General features: G+C 35.6%; 5 protein-coding genes across 10 annotated transcripts; 1 reads left to right on the top strand and 4 right to left on the bottom strand.

The window, feature by feature from the left end:
- Positions 1-654: 654 nt before the first annotated feature.
- LOC140958616 (uncharacterized) lies at positions 655-2,382 on the bottom strand. The gene has a single exon (XM_073416137.1). It carries the CDS (start codon positions 2,380-2,382, stop codon positions 655-657), a length of 1,728 nt encoding a protein of 575 aa, XP_073272238.1.
- Positions 2,383-4,591: 2,209 nt separating this feature from the next.
- Positions 4,592-7,448, top strand: LOC140971841 (uncharacterized). 2 transcript variants are annotated; one of them, XM_073434360.1, is made up of 6 exons: positions 4,592-4,775; positions 4,877-4,951; positions 5,118-5,251; positions 5,901-6,408; positions 6,776-6,889; positions 7,012-7,446. In XM_073434360.1, the coding sequence occupies exons 1-6, from the start codon at positions 4,689-4,691 to the stop codon at positions 7,081-7,083; spliced, it is 990 nt and encodes a 329-aa protein (XP_073290461.1). In that variant the 5' UTR covers positions 4,592-4,688; the 3' UTR covers positions 7,084-7,446. The 2 variants fall into 2 exon arrangements, with proteins under 2 accessions (XP_073290461.1, XP_073290460.1); XM_073434359.1 differs by having other exon boundaries at positions 6,776-7,448.
- A 632-nt stretch (positions 7,449-8,080) lies between these two features.
- LOC140971843 (uncharacterized) lies at positions 8,081-11,142 on the bottom strand. 4 transcript variants are annotated; one of them, XM_073434365.1, is made up of 6 exons: positions 10,949-11,142; positions 9,653-9,730; positions 9,041-9,154; positions 8,475-8,601; positions 8,285-8,402; positions 8,081-8,193 (listed from the first exon to the last, which is right to left on the bottom strand). In XM_073434365.1, the coding sequence occupies exons 2-6, from the start codon at positions 9,660-9,662 to the stop codon at positions 8,140-8,142; spliced, it is 423 nt and encodes a 140-aa protein (XP_073290466.1). In that variant the 5' UTR covers positions 9,663-9,730; positions 10,949-11,142; the 3' UTR covers positions 8,081-8,139. The 4 variants fall into 4 exon arrangements, with proteins under 4 accessions (XP_073290466.1, XP_073290463.1, XP_073290462.1 ...); XM_073434362.1 differs by lacking the exon at positions 10,949-11,142 and adding an exon at positions 9,841-10,922 and having other exon boundaries at positions 8,285-8,391; XM_073434361.1 differs by lacking the exon at positions 10,949-11,142 and adding an exon at positions 9,841-10,919.
- An 879-nt stretch (positions 11,143-12,021) lies between these two features.
- LOC140971844 (protein RETICULATA-RELATED 3, chloroplastic-like) lies at positions 12,022-13,997 on the bottom strand. Of its 2 annotated transcripts, XM_073434366.1 has the most exons (3): positions 13,899-13,955; positions 13,564-13,595; positions 12,022-13,459 (listed from the first exon to the last, which is right to left on the bottom strand). In XM_073434366.1, exons 2-3 carry the CDS (start codon positions 13,564-13,566, stop codon positions 12,344-12,346), a joined length of 1,119 nt encoding a protein of 372 aa, XP_073290467.1. In that variant the 5' UTR covers positions 13,567-13,595; positions 13,899-13,955; the 3' UTR covers positions 12,022-12,343. The 2 variants fall into 2 exon arrangements, with proteins under 2 accessions (XP_073290467.1, XP_073290468.1); XM_073434367.1 differs by lacking the exon at positions 13,564-13,595 and having other exon boundaries at positions 13,899-13,997.
- A 2,173-nt stretch (positions 13,998-16,170) lies between these two features.
- Positions 16,171-17,599, bottom strand: LOC140971845 (diacylglycerol O-acyltransferase 3-like). Its single transcript, XM_073434368.1, has 2 exons — positions 17,022-17,599; positions 16,171-16,913 (listed from the first exon to the last, which is right to left on the bottom strand). Exons 1-2 carry the CDS (start codon positions 17,385-17,387, stop codon positions 16,293-16,295), a joined length of 987 nt encoding a protein of 328 aa, XP_073290469.1. The 5' UTR covers positions 17,388-17,599; the 3' UTR covers positions 16,171-16,292.
- Between the last annotated feature and the right edge of the window lie 27 nt (positions 17,600-17,626).

Raw genomic sequence — 17,626 nt, forward strand, 5'->3', positions numbered from 1 at the left:
ATATATCTAAGATTTTAAACAATACAAATCAAATGATATTCGAGTGGGCTCTGGTGTTTCATATACAAAACTAATGTATTATTTATTAGGCCAGGGTTTGTTTTGTCTGCTGCTGCGTTTTCAGAGGAAGAAAACTTGGCTCTAGCTGCTGTTTTGCCTGGACCGTCTCGTTTTGAATACTAGTCCTTGGCTGTCAATTGGGTGGATTTAATTCGAATCCAACTTCATCGGGGTCTAATTTTGTGGCTGGTGAAGGATCCAAATTCGTAATCGTTTTCCAATCTCTGATGCTCATTAAGAATCTAACAGTTCTGTATCCAAACCCAGTTTACCGACTGGAAATCCCATTCGATACACATCGATAGTACGATTTTAACGTGTTTGATTCAAACTGGAAATATGAAGTGCATTTGTATTATGACATTGGCCATGCATAAGGTTGCTGATGGATATTACATCACATAATTATACTACAGTATATGAAATTCATTCCATCTGATTAAATCATAGAATTCTCTACGTGAGATATAGGTCGCACGATCGATCCATATAATCTGTAGTAGAAACTGGTACGGTTTCATCGAAATTCTTAGTTGAATTTCTAAATTGCTTGGTGAAAAATGAAAAGATAATGAATATTCCTAACCACCGACATTATAGCCGGTTCGATGTGGAGACCGAGTTCTGTCTTTCATTTATGGAATTCAACTTCTCCAGCCTCCAACCATCCCTTAGCCTGGAAATGAAAGTGTCAGCCTTCATGTTCACGTCTGGACTCGGGCAAGAAACTGAAGGCCTGATTGATTGTCCACTTTCGGATTCAATCGACATGACATCAACATCAAGTTTCGGGGAGCTTCCCTGGGAGCTGTTTGTGCTTCCCTTCATCGCAAAATCTCCCTTTGGGACAAAGTTTATTTCTGGCATTCTGAATGGTGGCGGAGTTGGTGGTGATGGCACGGGGATCAGCGGTGATGGTGCCACGATTATGTCATTTTTGTTGTGAGAAGTGCTTTGTTTTGGGGGTTTTGGGGGCTTTCCTGTGTTGACAGGGCGGATTTCTGGTGGTGGAAGAGGTGGAGCAGGGGAGTTAGAATTCTTGAATCTCCGGGTTTTGGTTAGATTCTCAAATGAAGAAATGAGTATTGAAGACGTTTGAGGTGAAGGTTGCGGCGGAGGCGGCTGGGAGGAAGCTGATGGAATTTGGCATCGCTGACTCTTACTGCCCATACTGAATATATTATTGAAAATAGAGTAAGGTGGGGATGGCGGTGGTGGAGGCAGATGAGAGGATGCTGAGGAAAGCTGTGAACGCTTACTTTTACTTCCAGTTTTGAAGATATTAGCGAAAATTGAGTTGGGCGGTGGAGGCGGAGGTGGCGGAGGTGGCTTGGCAGTGGTGGAAACCGAATGCACGCGTTTGCTTTTGCTGCTTTTCTTTAACAGGCTTTGGAAACCTTTAGACGGTGGAGGAGGAGGCGGAGGTGGCGGAGTTGATGGTGGGGCTATTGTGGAAGGTGGAAGCGAATCCTCAGCGGTGCTTTCGTAATTATCTCTGCATTTCACTTTCTTCTTTCTCTGCGTCTGAGTGCCATATTGGAGTGAAGCTGTGGCTGTAGCAATTTCTTTCGTGGTGCCACTATTTTCCTTTTCAATCCTTTCAGTCCTTTCAGCTACAGGAATAAACTCTGGTTCCGGAGGCGGCAGTGGAGGAGGAGGTGGTGATTTGTTTTCATCGTCATTTCTGCCCCTATGAACAGCTCGTCTCCTCTGTGCAGGCTGAGGCGGAGGAGCTGGCTCTGCAACATGTTCTTTCTCTACCTTTTGGCTCCGCCTGTGGTAGCGTTTTTCTGGCTGCCGAAGAAAATTAACCTCAAAATCATCAAAAAACTTAAATTCATTACTCTCACATCCCCACAACGATTCTTGTCTTAGGTCGGGATAAGACCTGCTGTTTCTCATCTTATCATACTCTGACTTATCGGGAAAATCCAACCATTTAGAACTTGCAATGGATTTTCTGATATTGTCATCTGAAACATTTGTACCAGCATCTAAATTCTTTTGTCCATCAGCATCGGGGGAGGATGATTTTTCATCATTTCTTTTGGCAAAAACACCGCAAAGTACAGCAATTAACACCAAAAATATGTTAATAAAATCCCAGCCTTTTTGAAAAGAAATGGGTTTAAGAATTTGGTGTTTAGTGCATGAGAGAAATGGAGGGAGTATGAGGAAGGTGATGAGTAAAACAAGTATTGGGATGGCTAAGATTAGAGCCTGATTAAGGATTGGAGATATGTGGCCGTGGCGGCGGCGGACAGGGATGAAGAGGGTAGTGGGTGGAGACCAAAGCTGCGGCGAGTCTCCATCGGCTTCCATGGCATGGAATATTTTTTGGTATTTGGTACAGAATTTAAGCAGATGGAAATTTAGCTTAAATCTAATACGTTTTTGGTTGGTTGTTACACAAGTGATATTTAAAGTCGGACAACGAACGAGAAATTAAAGATTAATGTCAATTCTTTTTGAGAGAAATGAAATTTGGGTACATGTTTTCCCCCCAACATAGACAGGTAATTGACATATATTTTGAATGATTATAATTGCTTCATCACGATTGGCTTTACAGATGTCATAAGCTTGCAGCAATTCCAAATAGACTCGGTCGATTTATAAATTTTTGAGGTGGTTTGATTTGTATTTAGAATTATTAATCTTTAGTAATACTAAATTCATGCTAATACAAATTAATCTTTTACTTGCAAACTAGTCGCATATTTGTGTTCGATATCAAAATTTGAATAAGCTCAATTCTAATTCGTAAAACATATTGGTGCTCTCGCCTGCTCCACAGCACCCTTCTCGACCTCAAACTTCAATGCACGCACACCTTTTAGACAATCAACTTTCCCAAAAGAAAAGTGAAAGGGACGCCTTTTTTTTTTTTTTGTTAATTTCATCTCTTGTAACATTAGTGCCACCTAATTATTGATGGCACATGACTCTCACTTTGAATTCAAAGGGCTTGTTCGAAATATAATCCCGGCCAAATACTTTATTTTGACCTATAATCTCATGCTATTATCATTTGCGAAAGATATATGGTCTATACATAGCACACTGCTTAAAAATTAAATAGTCCATGTCTAAGCGTAGAAGGATGATACATCAAAATATTAGTCAAATAAAGATTAAATAGCTAAATTCCCCAAATGTATAGCCAATAAGGCAGATTCATAATTAATAAATTTTATATATATTTAAAAACAAATATGGGTATGTAACTCAAAAAAGCCACAATCTAAGGTTTGGAATTTTGTGTGGATTTTGCAACATATCCCACCAACTTTTATTCAAGTGCTCCACTATTAAAAAGAAGCCTGCTTTTGGCCCTTTTTCAAAAATCAGTGTTCTCAGTTAAGTATTAAGTACACAGTAAGCTCACATCCGAACCGCGGTGATGGAATCCGAACAAACCCTCACACTTGAAATCTTTAGCCTTAATGCCAACAAAATACCACTATGATTTCAGACCCCTCAGAGTTTTTGAATATTGATGGTTCTTTGCTGTGTGACATTTTGAAATTCCTTAAATCAAGTCAAGTCCTTCAAATTAATCATGCATATAGATCTACAAACAAGGTGGCTCATAGTCTAGCACAGTATGCCATTAATCATCCATCTCATAATTACTGGTCTGAGAGTTTGTACCCATCATGGTTGATGGATGTAGCTAACTTTGATTTATGTGAATGATTATGTGGTTTCCTTTAGAAAAAAAAAATTTGTCATCAACAATTATCAAATATCTGTCTGTATTTACGTTATAGGGTCAATGGGCGGGGCTTGGTTGACACCAATTCAGTGAACATTTGTCAAAAACTATCATACAACCTTAAATGAAAATATTTGATTTGAACGAAGAATTTGATTTGAGATAAGATTTGAACATCTATCTTGAAAGAATTTCAAATTCATCATAATTATCATAATCACATTTATCTAAATTAACAAATTATAGATTTGAAATCCTTCTAATATAAATTCATCCAAACAATTAAGTGTATTTAAAATTCATACTTTCAAATTCTTTCATCCTAACACAACCTAAAATCATTTGTAGTACAGTAATGGATGACCAATCGTATTTGGTGAAAACCCGTTGTTAGTAGGGCAGGCTGGATAACTAACAGAAAGTTGATTGATTCTATCCTACATGTAGGGGCACTACCCCTGATAGAATCAAGGGCCTAAATTTAACCACACATACATAGGGTCCATTAATTTTTTTAAAATCACATATTTGTATGAATCTTGTTCATCCAAACTATGTGAAGACAATGTCCCACATATAGCATCGAAGCTACCTAAAAAGTTGACTAAGTGAAATTTATATTTATATTTTTAAAAGAGACTTTGAGAATTGAGAAACAATTCGATTCTCTCTCCGATTTCAAGTTTCCGGTTTTTGAAATAAAGTAATGGGACTGAAAAAAGCCCGTTATGATTTGAATCGATGGGTTTGATTTGGCCCAGTAAACTATATAGATCAAATTCTAAACAGCTCCACACAAAATAAATAATTTTTTCTTTAAAAAATTATCAGTCGCCTCTGTTAAAAACCCTAATCATAAACCCTCTGAAACGATATCAGTTGCATCTGTTGTTACGGAGGTGAAGGAGAAATGGTGTGGTTTCAGTGTGAGGATTGCGGAGACAATCTTAAGAAACCCAAGCTCCCTAATCACTTCAGAATGTGTTCTGCTTCCAAGGTTCCGACGTATCCTTTTGTTTTTCAAATATTTATTTGAGCTGGTTTTGTGAAGAAATCTGAATTATCTATCCCTCGTTTGTTTGTTTCTGATCGAGTTAGTTATCGTGCATTGACTGTGGACAAGTGTTTGGGCAGCAATCAATTGAAGGTCACACTCAGTGCATCACTGAATCGGTACTTTTTCCCTGCAATTTTGATTTTCTGTAAAAAAAAAAAAAAATTGGGTTTCATTCTCTTTTACGGTTGTGCACGCGGTTCTCCTAATCTTGTTGTTAACTGTATTCTGCAATCCGAGCTGTATCTGCTATATCTTAGTTTGTAGTACATGGTGTGTTTTCAGGAAAAATATGGTCCAAAGGGTCAAGGAAAGGCTCCAAATGGAACAATTAATACTAAATCCAAGAATGATTCCAAGCAGAAGCCGGAAATCGATGTAAATGTTGGATTGTCTGAACGACCTCCATGGTTCTGTAGGTTTGATCTGTTTATGTACATATGCCTTCGACAATTGGTCTTCACAGTGTAATTTATGTTTATTTGTTGAGTAGAAAGAATCATGCCATGATCAAATAAGTTGGTAATCAAAAGTAATTTCTCATATGTGAGGGTTGGTGTAAAGCATGGAGTGATTGAAAATGCAGAACTAGCTTTTTCGTACTAGCTTCCACCTTGGAAAACCTGTTTCGCTTAAGGCTTTCTAATAGAAGTATCTTGTAAACTTTCGTTCCTGGTGAGAGTAGTCTGTAGTCATCAGTAGATACGGTAACGATAGGAATCCAATTATGATTCTTCAATAACGATGAAGCTAGATGGCGTTGGTTTAGGTGTGATATGGTTCACATATCATGCTCTCTTTCATACATGTTACTTTCTCTGTTCTTTATAATTAATAGCTAGTTGCCCCTGTTGGGGCAAGGTTTTTAAACGTGACATTCTTTTTCAGTTGGTAGCTTATGTTGGGTCCTGTGTTCAACTTCTCTTCAGTTGTGCGTTTTTCTTCGTTTTTTTAACTTCATTTATTTTGTGACATTCTTTTTTCAGTTGGTAGCTTATGTTGGGTCCCATGTTCAACTTCTCTTCAGTTGTGCATTTTTCATTTGTTTTGACTTCATTTATTTTGTAGTCTCTGTAACACCAAAACTACAAGCAAGCAAACCTTGCTTCTTCATGCCGACGGAAAGAAACACAGAGCAAAAGCTAGAGGTTTCCATGCATCAAAGCAGCAGCCCATAGATGCAGTTGGAACTACGGACTTGACAGAAAAGAATGAGAAAAACGAAGTTCCTGAAAGTAATGGTTTAGGGGAATCAATAGACCAAAATTCATCTAAAGTAACTTCTCTTCATGATAATTTGGAAGTGGAAACCTATTCGTTGAAATCAGACAAGAAAAGAAAACTCGAGGCATCTGAAGTAGATGGTGCTGAGCTGAAGAATGGAGGTGAAACTTCCTCAGATGGTCATGGTGAAGTTATTCAAATACAACAAACAGAAACAGAGATAATTAAAGACTTGAAGAAAGCCAAAAATTGTATGACCAACGAAGGTGTAATTTTGGATTCAACTTCAGAAACGGAAAACCTCGAGAAGAAAATAAAGTGGAAAAAGCTTGTTACTTCGTTTCTGAAATCAGTATGTCACTCTGGTTTTTTATCCCTCAAGTTTTTCAAGTATATTACAATGTGAAATTGTATATCTGCTATCTACTTCATAAGCAGTGGAGGAATAATGATATGAACTTATTTGGGATCATTCATGTTTTCCATATTTATTAGAAATATGGTTGTTTTGGGTCGTCTTAACTTCAATGCAAGCTTTGGCGTTATGTGGCCCTCGGAAACAAAAAGAGGGGTAGAAGTGCTATGTATATGGAAACTGGAGCTCTACTTCAAAGTTATTTTTGTTCTTTGATGAAGCTTCTGTTATTGGCTCATTATTTGAAGTAGAAAGGATAATAATACATGAGATGATGTGGTTGCATCTTTCTTGAACGTGACAGGAATCAGAGGGTGTAGTGAAATTAAAAAAACTTCGGAAGTTTGTACTAAAATCCCTCAAGGAATCTGGATTTGCAGAAGACAAGAACCAAGTATTTGAAATGCTTGAGCAGAAGGTGTGTTACTTCTTTGGTTTGAGTTCCTTTATGTTGAAAGTTTTTATGCCTCCAAACTATTCTGAAGCGACATTCTTATGATAAATACCGCTTGTTGGTATCATTTCTTCAATGCTATGCAGATAAGTTCAAGTTCTAGGTTTACCTTTGATGGCAAATATGTTGGCCTGGTCACCAACAGCCAAGGGACCTAATATCAGTCTCGAAGAATTCAATCTTGAACTTAACCCCTCAGTATGCTATTGCACCTGTAGCAGTAGCAATTCGAGTTGACAAAATTTTAAGAGCCTGCAGCAATTTTTCTGAGTTTATCGGCTAAGTGGGAATGAGGAAATATTATTTCAATGCATTTTTTTAAATCATTTTTATTGTTTACTAGAAATTGTACGCAGATTATGTGTGGATCAGATGATAGTTGGACGAGTCATTGAATATGTTACGCAGTTGATATGAAGTAAGCACCGTGACATTTTCAATCCAAACAATTTGTTATGTCCTTTGTATTTGTCCTCCGCTATTTTGGTCGACTGTAGTATTTATGTGAATTTCTAGGATTAATTTTGTTAAAGTTTATTAATTATTCTTTTTATTTAATTGTACAATTAAGTGCCAATAAACTTTTTGGAAAAAACTGCATGTATGTGAAAACATAATTTGTCATTTAATTTTTACTCGCATTGTGAATAAATTTTATACATAAATTGAAATATAACTAACAAAAGTTAGGAGTCCGAACGATATATGTCTGGCTAAAGATAATTTATTTCTATAACAAAAATTAGAGTGCAAAAAATATTTGTCTGGCTAAAGATCATTATTAAATGTTTTAGTTCTAAAACAGCTCACCCACGGAGACTCAATGCTCTCCTATTCTTATCGGATTCCCTTAAAACCTTGATTCTAACTCCCTAACAGAATGTTCTCCTTATGCCTAGAAAGAAACAAAAACCAAGTCTTCAAAATCCAAAACAAGAAACAGAAACAAGAAATAAGGGGCAAAAACTATTTCTCCCAAAAAGACTGGTGTATGTCTATGATTCATCACTGAGCATTTCTGCAGTACATTTTCACCATCCATAGCTCATAAAGAGAAGTAAGAAATATAATGCGTATGTTCCTATCAACAAGTTGATGTAAGTTTCAGAAAAACTTTTAATTTCAACGCTACAGAATTTCCTTTATCTATATTTCTGTCGTGCAAGTCCAACTCTATACTGATGCTTGTAAACTTTCAGGAATCAAGATCAGCACTAGAGAAGTAGAACTAAGATTATGATTATCAACACGACGGTGCATGCCATGGCCTGCAACAGAAACACAAGACAGAGATGATTCTGAACTTCAATTACACATTACGGCATCGGGAAAACAATGCTACGGGATGAATATACTCACAGCAATGGCAGAAGCAGCGAGTCCGGCTCGTTCTCTGGGATCCCTACGGTAATAATTTCGGAAATACAATATCGTCGCATAATACCACATCAGCGGGCACAAGAAACCTACGAGAAAACTGAAGAACAGAATGTGAATCACAGTGAAAGCTAGGAAAAAATAACATGGCATTTATAAGGATAATACTTACGAGAACCATCCAACACCACAACCGAAGCAAGGAAGAGGTTTCTCATATATCCCAAGTTGTGAGTCATCTTCATCTCGAATCAAAGTATATTTTCCCTTCACTTTGTCTGCAGCATCTGCCATTTTTCCTGTAAAGATGTACCACAGCATTCTCTGTGTTGGTTTGTTATAAAATTATGATGTTCAATAAAAGGTTCATACGCTGCAAGGTTACAAAATGTATGCGCTCGCTACATGACAAATTTATAGGCTCGTGTGAACATAAAATACTTCATTTTGGATGTTGTTTCCCAAAACTGACATATAGATATCAATCAATACATGTGTATGCATATATATGTATATAATTAAATTATTATTATTACTATTATTTAAGCTAGTGACTGGGTAAACAATTGTTTAGCATGAGAAGGTGTATCAATATTCGGCACTTCGCTCTCCTTGGACCAAGAAAGAAGTAGGATTCGAGAAATGATTACTCGATCAGGCAACAAGAAATGGTGTGGAAAAAGCTCCAGAAGCCACTTTTTTTAATAATGTCCCGCATACGTAAAAAAAAATAACTACCTTTAAGCATGGAGTAAAATCGAGCCGATGGTCTCAAAAGATCAAGACGTTTATCAGAAACTGAGGTGACTACTTCAAGGATATTTCTACCCACTCCCTCCTCAATGGAAACATCTGTAACACCAAGAAGTGCCAATTGTAGCATCAGGAGGCTTATAAGACTCTTATTTTTGTTTTATTCCCACCCATGTTATTATCACTGTATTTAAAAAAGGATCCAGACAATATTTTATGACAAAAAACTTTTCAAGTGGTGTTCTGCGCAACCACGAAGTTGAATGCTAAATTAAATTGTTTTCTAATAGAAGTCAGATGATATGCATTTCTGTTACTGATGTTTGATGATGTAAACAACAATCTCAACTCTGAGAATTAATTATACAATTTAAGACTAAATTTACAAATGATTCCATGGTGTGTGGCGAGCCATAGCATTAAATAAAGCTTCAAAATCCACACTAATTGCCAAGAAAAAATCATTTGCCAGCCAAAAAAAAACTAGAGAATTTAAGAATGCAGCTCAGAATTTGAAATGTCAAAGAAAAAGCTGCACACCAATTTTAAAATGAAATTATCGAACAAAATAACAATCAAAAACTCAAATTTGATTACTTTGCTCCATGGACGGTCCTCCAAAGGTGAAATATTTTTGTATATTGAGATCTTCACCACCAAATTCGTTTATGCAACCTATTTTACAAAAGTAATAGAACATCAAAACCATACAAGTACGTCCTGTTTGTCAAAGACTAGGTCAGGTATTAAGAAAATACTCAAAAAGTCGAGTTTCAAGGCTTCACCTTTGTACAGATTGTACAATTTTTTGTCCATCATCCTAGGATAATACAATCTTGAATCCTTCCTCCGAAAAAAAGAGCACTTTGAAAAGGAACCATGAAAATTATCTACAAGTTGGTTTAGTGGAAAAGATGATTTGTAGTTCTTCATGTTATAGAACTAATACGTTTAGTCTAATTGTGAAATTGTGTGGTTCTCTAGATATGTAGAGAACTTCTCTAACTTCACCGTATCATGCCAGTATCCTATGCGTCTTATAGAGCTAATAATGAAACTCGTTGTCCTATCTTCTCATAATCATTCAGAGTACATCATGGCAACTGTGAGAATGGCAAATCATCGGTTGGATGATTACTCAAGCCACAGAAAATGAATATATACGTGTTGATTATGTTTCTTTCCACAACCCGAAAAATCTGATTCATCCCTTTTCTCCTCATTCTCGCGTACTATGTAGTAACACTAGCTGCTTAGTTTCCTACATTTCTTCTCCCTCCCAAGCACTTAATCCGTCAACATAATTGTATTATTTTTTCAACGTGACGAGCTTCTGTGGGTTCCTAGATGATTATAGCATAAGCAGCATGTTCCATTTGTTCTTCCAGGTTCAAGATGCATGAAATTATTCATTAGACCAAATATTAGAAAACAGAAGACTGGAGTAGCATAATAATAGTTCAAATCTACGAAGTTTAAAGCTATCGCTAGCCTACATGCAAATGCAATAGCAGATCTAAAATTTTCGGAAATAAGTCTGAAATACTTGAACATTGGAGGGGTTGAGTGTAGGGGATTGAACAATTTGCAGAATTTAACAAATTGATGAAGGTCAACTTGTCAATCCGAGTTTCATAGAATTGTTGAAATATTTCTTTAAAAAATATCATCCATAAAATACCACACCAAAACTAAACTGGAAAAAACCATAGAATTGAACACTATCTGCCCTTTTCATCCACCAATCCACCGTTCCAAATTAAACCCGTTTCTCATAAACCACCATACACCAGCAGCTTGAGTCAACAAAATGAAAAACCATCGCAACTCGCAAGAACCCCAAGAGAATAAAGAGAAGCAAAATTAAAGTAAAACTTTTATACAGAAGCTTACTAGGAAACTTGCCGTAGAGCAAGAAGAGCTGAATGCTGATTGATATTCTCGGAAAAGTTTCAAGTTTTCAGATCACAGCTCTTGAAAGAGGATAATAGAAAAGAGAAATCTTGAAGGGAAATGCGATTACAAGAAAAGTAAACTAAATACTCTTCGGTTTCAAAAAATCAATGCACCACCAGGGCCACCACCGTCGGTTTCACGACTCGTTTCTCTTTTGCTTTTTTTTTTTTTTTTTTTTTTTAATAAACTGAAAATAAAACTAATTTTATGTTTGAATGCCCTACTAAAATCTATTTTTATTTTTTTGATAAGATAATTTTATTTTTTAAAAAATAAGCTAAAGGCGAGAAACTCTAAAAAAGTTATTTGTGACTTTGGACTTTCTTGAATATTTTTTAAAATAATATATCCATTCATTATATGATTTTATTGAAAAACAAATCCACTTTTGGGGGGAAATTTTGTTTTTTCTTTTATTTAACTTTTTAATTTTTCATTATATGATTATATACCAGGTAAATCATTTTTTAGATGATATGTTAAAACGTTGTTGATACAATGTATGCATAATTTATCGTGATTTTTAAGCAAAATACTTTTTATTAGAATTTTTTGACAAATTATAAACTCAAACATAAATACTTGTATTTATTTATCCATGAACTTTGAATTATTAAATTGTTTTTTACATAATTTAATTATCCCAGCCACATATGCATTAATTTTGTGAGACAGATCTCTTATTTGAGTCATCCATTAAAAAGTATTATTTTTTATGCTAAGAGTATTACTTTTTATTATGAATATCGGTAGAGTTGACCCGTCTCACAAATAAAGATTCGTGAGACGGTCTCACAAGAGACCAACACATGCATTAATGTGAAACATAGACAGATAAGAATGAACATAATGAATAACTCATCCCTACAAAAAATTCATTTTTTTTTTTGATAGGAAACTTATCCCTACAAAAAATTTATCATAAATAAAACACTGTATTAGGTGTGAGGATATTTTAGGATTCCATTTTCGTGTATCAAAATGAGTTTTTATTAGTAAAGAGCATTCCAAACCAACAAGCATCAACTTTGAATGGAATTTCAAAAGTCCATGTCCATATCCCACCATCATTTAATGGATTCAACAAACTTCAGATTTCAAAAACAAAACTGTTTTACCCAACACAAGGATCCCAATTACTACAAACATAAACTCGTGCTGACAACACATTATCAAAGATTTGAAACTATAACCCAAACATGACGCTAACATTTCGATCCAGCTCAACAAAAGCTCGGTACCCATGGGTAGACCAAAATGGAAACATATGACTCTTCGAAGAGGCTCACTTCGTCTCTATCGAGTAGTAGAGAGAGTCGGGTATGACCAAGATCACTTGGAAGTATATTCACCGGTTTGCAAGTCATCATCTTTGTTCACTAGCTTCTCCTTCTCAGCAACGGATCCATCCTCGACACTAACAGAATTCACCTCTTGAACGCTTTGTGACCCTGTTATCCTGGCCAGAATCACAAACGACATACCTCCAAGAACATTGTTCAAGCACCTCAGAACCACTACCGAGGTCTTGAATAAGAACGCTGGAAATCCCTTGGCTAACAAGAACTCTATTCCATTCAAGGTTTGGTATCTGAAATTACTGCTGACACCCATGTGAATTGCCCAAGTAGTGGCATTCAAAACCGTAGGTGGAGGATTGTTTGGTGTCTCGAACTTTGGGTCCATCTTTTTCCTCATGCTAATCAACCCATTGGAAATAACAGTCCCGAAAAGTCCAGCAGCAAACCCGACAGCAGCAAACAGAGTTCCTTTGTAAACGAAAGTGCCAAGCCTACTCAACAAACTATAAGGTCCTGGTTCGAACATGTGGCTAGCTGGAGAACTCGCAAAAATTCCTGGAAGATGTTGGCTTGAAGAAGACATAGTTGGGGCCAAGAGATACATGAGTACAAAATTCAGTATGGAACCAACAACAAGCGTCGAAAACACAAAATCAAGCTCATTGAGCCCGAAATTGGGGCGTGACGCCATGTCTCCAAGAACACAAGCGCTAACACCGACTAACTCTTCCATGAGAACTTTGAAAGGGAATTGAGGGTCAGCAGCAACCCTCGACCTCCATCCATTCATGAAAGCCCCAACTGGTCCAAATCCATCCCACGAAGACTTGGACTCATCTGAGTTCCCACCCCCACTCCACCCACTATTGCCACCATTCCCACCACCATCACCACGACCAACACCAATGTCGCCACTGCCGCCGCCAGCGGCGACGCATGGAATATAGAATTTGGAAACCAAATCCACGTTGTTTAGTTTTATGGTACTGCATTTTAATGAGGGTAGGGAAAGGTTACTAGGGAAAGCAGTATCGGCAAATCTGGTACCAAATTTGGCATCATGACGAGTAGCAGTAATACAGCCATGGCCGCCGGCAGGAGGAGAGTAGCATAGCTGAGCTGCCATCCTCTTCAATTGGAATAACACCTAGAAAGATTCAAGAAAGATTACGAATCTACTAGAATATACAACTGAGAAAATAATTGAGACAACACAAAAGTTCAAATCCCCTAAATCCCCACCCTATCTACCATAACAAACCAAATAGCATTCAGCAATGAACCTGTGAAGAATTAAAATATTATACCAAAACAGAATCTTTGAGAACGAATACATCACGACACCCATCACAGAAAAAAAAAGAGAGAGAGAGGATCAAGAATCGATAATCCCAATGATCATACAAATTAGGGTAACTAAAAATTGGGATCACGCAATTCTTTCCATCACTTCAACACTATTAACTAAAAAAACTTAACCCGCATTCACAGGTACGCCAATAAATTTAAGAGACAACGAGAAAATCAGTGAAACTGACAGTGACAACATAAAAACGATGGATTTAATCAAGAAAAAATTGTGGAACCTGGCTGCTGTGAGAGATCACACTATTTCCGGCTGTGAATGGAAGAAACTCGAACTCAGTAAGGGGAAATCAGACTTGCAACGGACAATTTATATTAGAGTTGGGCTTGGGCTGAGTTAGCAGGCTCCGCAATAATGACCCAATATCAGTATCATTATAATTGGGCCAAAATATCAGAATTTTTAATGCATTTAATTGCTTCGGTCCAAAAACAGTTCAATCCAAATTTATGTGACCATTGTCACGAAAATTGGGGTTTCGTTGGCTTCAATTATACTCGAAATCGTGAAATAAAGTATCACATCTTCCTATAAAAATTGGGGTTTCGTTGGCTTCAATTATACTCGAAATCGTGAAATAAAGTATCACATCTTCCTATATATACTTAGACATAATTTGATATATGGGATAAGGGAGAGATTGATAAATAATTCTCTTTATCCCACGTTTGGTACCATTTTAAAAAGCCCATGATACTTGATAAATAATTTTTTAGAAGTATATTCTATTATGTGTGATAATTTTAATTTAATGATAAAAAACATCACAAATGACTTAACTGCCCTCAATATATAAAAATCCTATATATGGTCAAGTTCTAAATTAGTATCACTAGATAATAATTATATAAATGATTTTTATAAATCTCTGCTAATAAGTAGAAATTAAAATCAAATAAATATTTTTATTTATTTTTATATATTATATAATATGATAATTATATAAATGAACTCGAAATAATTATATAAATGATTTTTATAAATCTCAATAAAATTATTAGTATCACTCGATTAACCTTAAAAATTGATATTTGACTTGACTCACAAAATCAAGGACTCAATTATCATATTATATAATATATAAAATTAGGTAAAAATAAATAAATCATACAAACACTGTCGGCGCATGAACATATAAGAAATATGAACTCAAGCAATAACTTTGAAATTATAAAATTTATTATGATAAGGTTAATTTTGTCATTACAATCTAATATATAAATTTAATCACTCTTATTAAAATCATACCAAACATTAAATATAATATCATACATCTTATTTATCCTTAACTTATCTTTATATTATATATCACATGTTTATCCTATCATATGTACCAAACTATGCCTTAGTGCACAACGCTTTGTGTTTATATTGTATTTTTATTATTTATTTAATTTATATTTAAATAAAGATATGATCATGATGGTAAAAAATAATTAAAGATCACATTGTAATTTGAAATAGTTATATTTGAATGAAATCATATCAAATAATTAATGAGATACTGACCATAATTTGAAATGATGAAATAAAAAAATACAAACAAAAAATTAGACCATAACATCATTTTGTCTCTCTGTAATATAGATTATTAAATAATATAGTAAAAGACATGAAAGTATAATGCGTTGGTTGAATTAAAAGAGAGACAGATTAGAAGTCAGAATGCATAAATTACTAAATATATACACTAGTGAGAGAGGTTCATTTTTTTGTTTTTCTTTTTTGAATTATTTTATTTAAATTCCTTGTTCGTTAATATATTTACATAAAATTAATTACATATTTAGCTTTATAAAATTAAATTTTATTTTTATAAATCCAAGTATTTTTTGTTAATTTTATACAGATACAAACTTGTACAATTATTAAATTAAAATTAATTAAAATTGTATGAACGATCACATATATACGACAAAAATTTGTATGAAACAGTCTCAAATTTTATTTTGTAAAACAAATATCTTATTTAAATAAAAAATATTATTTTTCATGTTAAAAATATTACTTTTTATTATGAATATCAATAATATATTGACACTTAACACAAATAAAAATCTTACACATAAAAATTCATGATACCGTGTTAAAAAAAACTCAAAACAAATCAAGTAATCAATTGTTTTGACACCTACGTTTATCCAAAAAAAATGTTTTAGAAGGCGTGTGAGATCAAATGTGAGAATAGTGACAGGATAGCCAACAAAATAATATAAATCAAATTATTTTTCGAAAGCTACCCTTGGTAGATTTAAATACACCGAAGAAATAGTTTTCAAAAAACTTATTTGGATCATATTTATTTTCCGAAAATCAGTCATCATCTTCAAACTACCAATGATTCGATACAAATTACTTATAAAAATTTATAACAAAATTACAGTAACAATTGAATGAATCAGATAGTATCACTCTCTTGCAAGAAGGAGCAAGAGTGGCCAAGTTAACCACAATCCTAAAACAGACAAGCACACAAAATTTAACAAAATCAATAAGAGAATGGAAATCCATTAAAAACAGGGGAGCCCTAAAATTCAACCTCCAAATCCCAATATATATTTAGTATTTACAATTTATAGGTAATTCAAGAAACTAGAATTAACGTATCCAAGACTCAAGCTGCAGCAGCAAAGCCAGGCTGTTCCCTATTCTCGCCGAGCAAATTGGACACGATCATATCTACATCCTCCAAACCCACACCGATGAACAACGGATTATTGCCAACTTCACCGCTCTGAACCCTTACATTGGGGCCATCCTTGCATTTACCCATGCATTTGCACCCCGAAACTGCGCCTTCAATCCCCACAACTTTCTTGAATTCATCAAGGACGGCCTCTGCTCCCGATTTCTTGCACTTTCCACCCATGCATACCTCGAGTTTACTCGAACACTCGGTCTCAAAGGTGCCTTTCAGCGAGTTTTCGAGTGAAGTAATCTCCGTTGGAAGTGTAGCCTCGCTTGCAGCAAATGGAGATGGTGAAATCGGTAAATTATTCTGAAGAACTGGTGGCAGGGCTTCCTCCTCTTGTTTAGGCTGTGCGAGTTTAAGGCCCTTCATGTCTATTACCTCGCCACATTCACTGTCACTTGATGATTCTGCAGAACTGGATGACATTTCGACGAGATTAAGGCCGTTCCGCATCTGCTTCTTATGTTCCTGTCTCCGTTTCTTCTCCAGTTGCTTCTCAGCCCTGAGATTCTCCAGTTGTTCCAGTAAAAGATCAGCCGTTTCCTGAACATAGGTTTTTATAACATGATCATTAATCCACCATTGGAAAAACGCGATTTAAGGTGAACTCAAACAAATAATACATAATCTAGGAGGTTTACAAAATCATACCGAGATGGTAGTGCCTTTGACCTGATGAAGCAAATCTTGATCAAGATTAGAATCCAATCCAAAACCCATCTGAGAGAAAGCGTATAAATCCCTGGAAAGTCCCTTGAGCAACTTCATCTGCTTCTTCATCTTCATCTTCATCTTCATCGGGCCCTTGTCTTCCGTCGCCACCTTTTCACATCTAATCGCCCCCATGGAAAAAACCTCGCAACTAGATTTGCCGCTGCGGTTGTGATAATATTGCACAGAACCATGATCATAAAATCCAGGAAATACTCCTCTTCCACCGCGGTACTTTGATTCTCTACAAGAATCCGAAGAATACAAACACGGGGGTTGCCTGAAAATCAACCGTGAAGCCTCCATCAATATCGCTTTCTTGCTCTGTGAATTGTTATGTGCTGTATTGATCAATAAACGGGAACTTCCTCTGAAGGGTAAGGCTGAAACTACGTACGAAGAAGAATGATAATCTCAGCCCTCGGGAAGAATCCCTTCGAAACACAAAACCTATGTAAATTCCCTTGATTATATCGGATTGTTTTGTCGATTGATTGTGGCCAAGGAGAAGGATTATCCGCCATTTTTATAATAATTTTAGGAGT

This window comes from Primulina huaijiensis, chromosome 2 (assembly GCF_012295235.1).
Source record: "Primulina huaijiensis isolate GDHJ02 chromosome 2, ASM1229523v2, whole genome shotgun sequence".
Taxonomy (NCBI): Eukaryota; Viridiplantae; Streptophyta; class Magnoliopsida; order Lamiales; family Gesneriaceae; genus Primulina; species Primulina huaijiensis.

Excerpts from the sequence above, each read along its gene's own strand:
- LOC140958616 (XM_073416137.1), bottom strand. The coding sequence starts at position 2,382 with ATGGAAGCCGATGGAGACTCGCCGCAGCTTTGGTCTCCACCCACTACC.
- LOC140971845 (XM_073434368.1), bottom strand. The coding sequence starts at position 17,387 with ATGGAGGCTTCACGGTTGATTTTCAGGCAACCCCCGTGTTTGTATTCT. Across the intron at positions 16,914-17,021 it reads TCAAAGGCACTACCATCTCG|GAAACGGCTGATCTTTTACT; the intron begins GTATGATTTTGT and ends ACCTATGTTCAG.
- LOC140971843 (XM_073434361.1), bottom strand. The coding sequence starts at position 9,988 with ATGAAGAACTACAAATCATCTTTTCCACTAAACCAACTTGTAGATAAT. Across the intron at positions 8,403-8,474 it reads TGTGGTGTTGGATGGTTCTC|TTTTCTCGTAGGTTTCTTGT; the intron begins GTAAGTATTATC and ends TCTGTTCTTCAG. Across the intron at positions 8,194-8,284 it reads TCGCTGCTTCTGCCATTGCT|GCCATGGCATGCACCGTCGT; the intron begins GTGAGTATATTC and ends TTTCTGTTGCAG.
- LOC140971841 (XM_073434359.1), top strand. The coding sequence starts at position 4,689 with ATGGTGTGGTTTCAGTGTGAGGATTGCGGAGACAATCTTAAGAAACCC. Across the intron at positions 4,776-4,876 it reads GAATGTGTTCTGCTTCCAAG|TTATCGTGCATTGACTGTGG; the intron begins GTTCCGACGTAT and ends TGATCGAGTTAG. Across the intron at positions 4,952-5,117 it reads CTCAGTGCATCACTGAATCG|GAAAAATATGGTCCAAAGGG; the intron begins GTACTTTTTCCC and ends GTGTGTTTTCAG.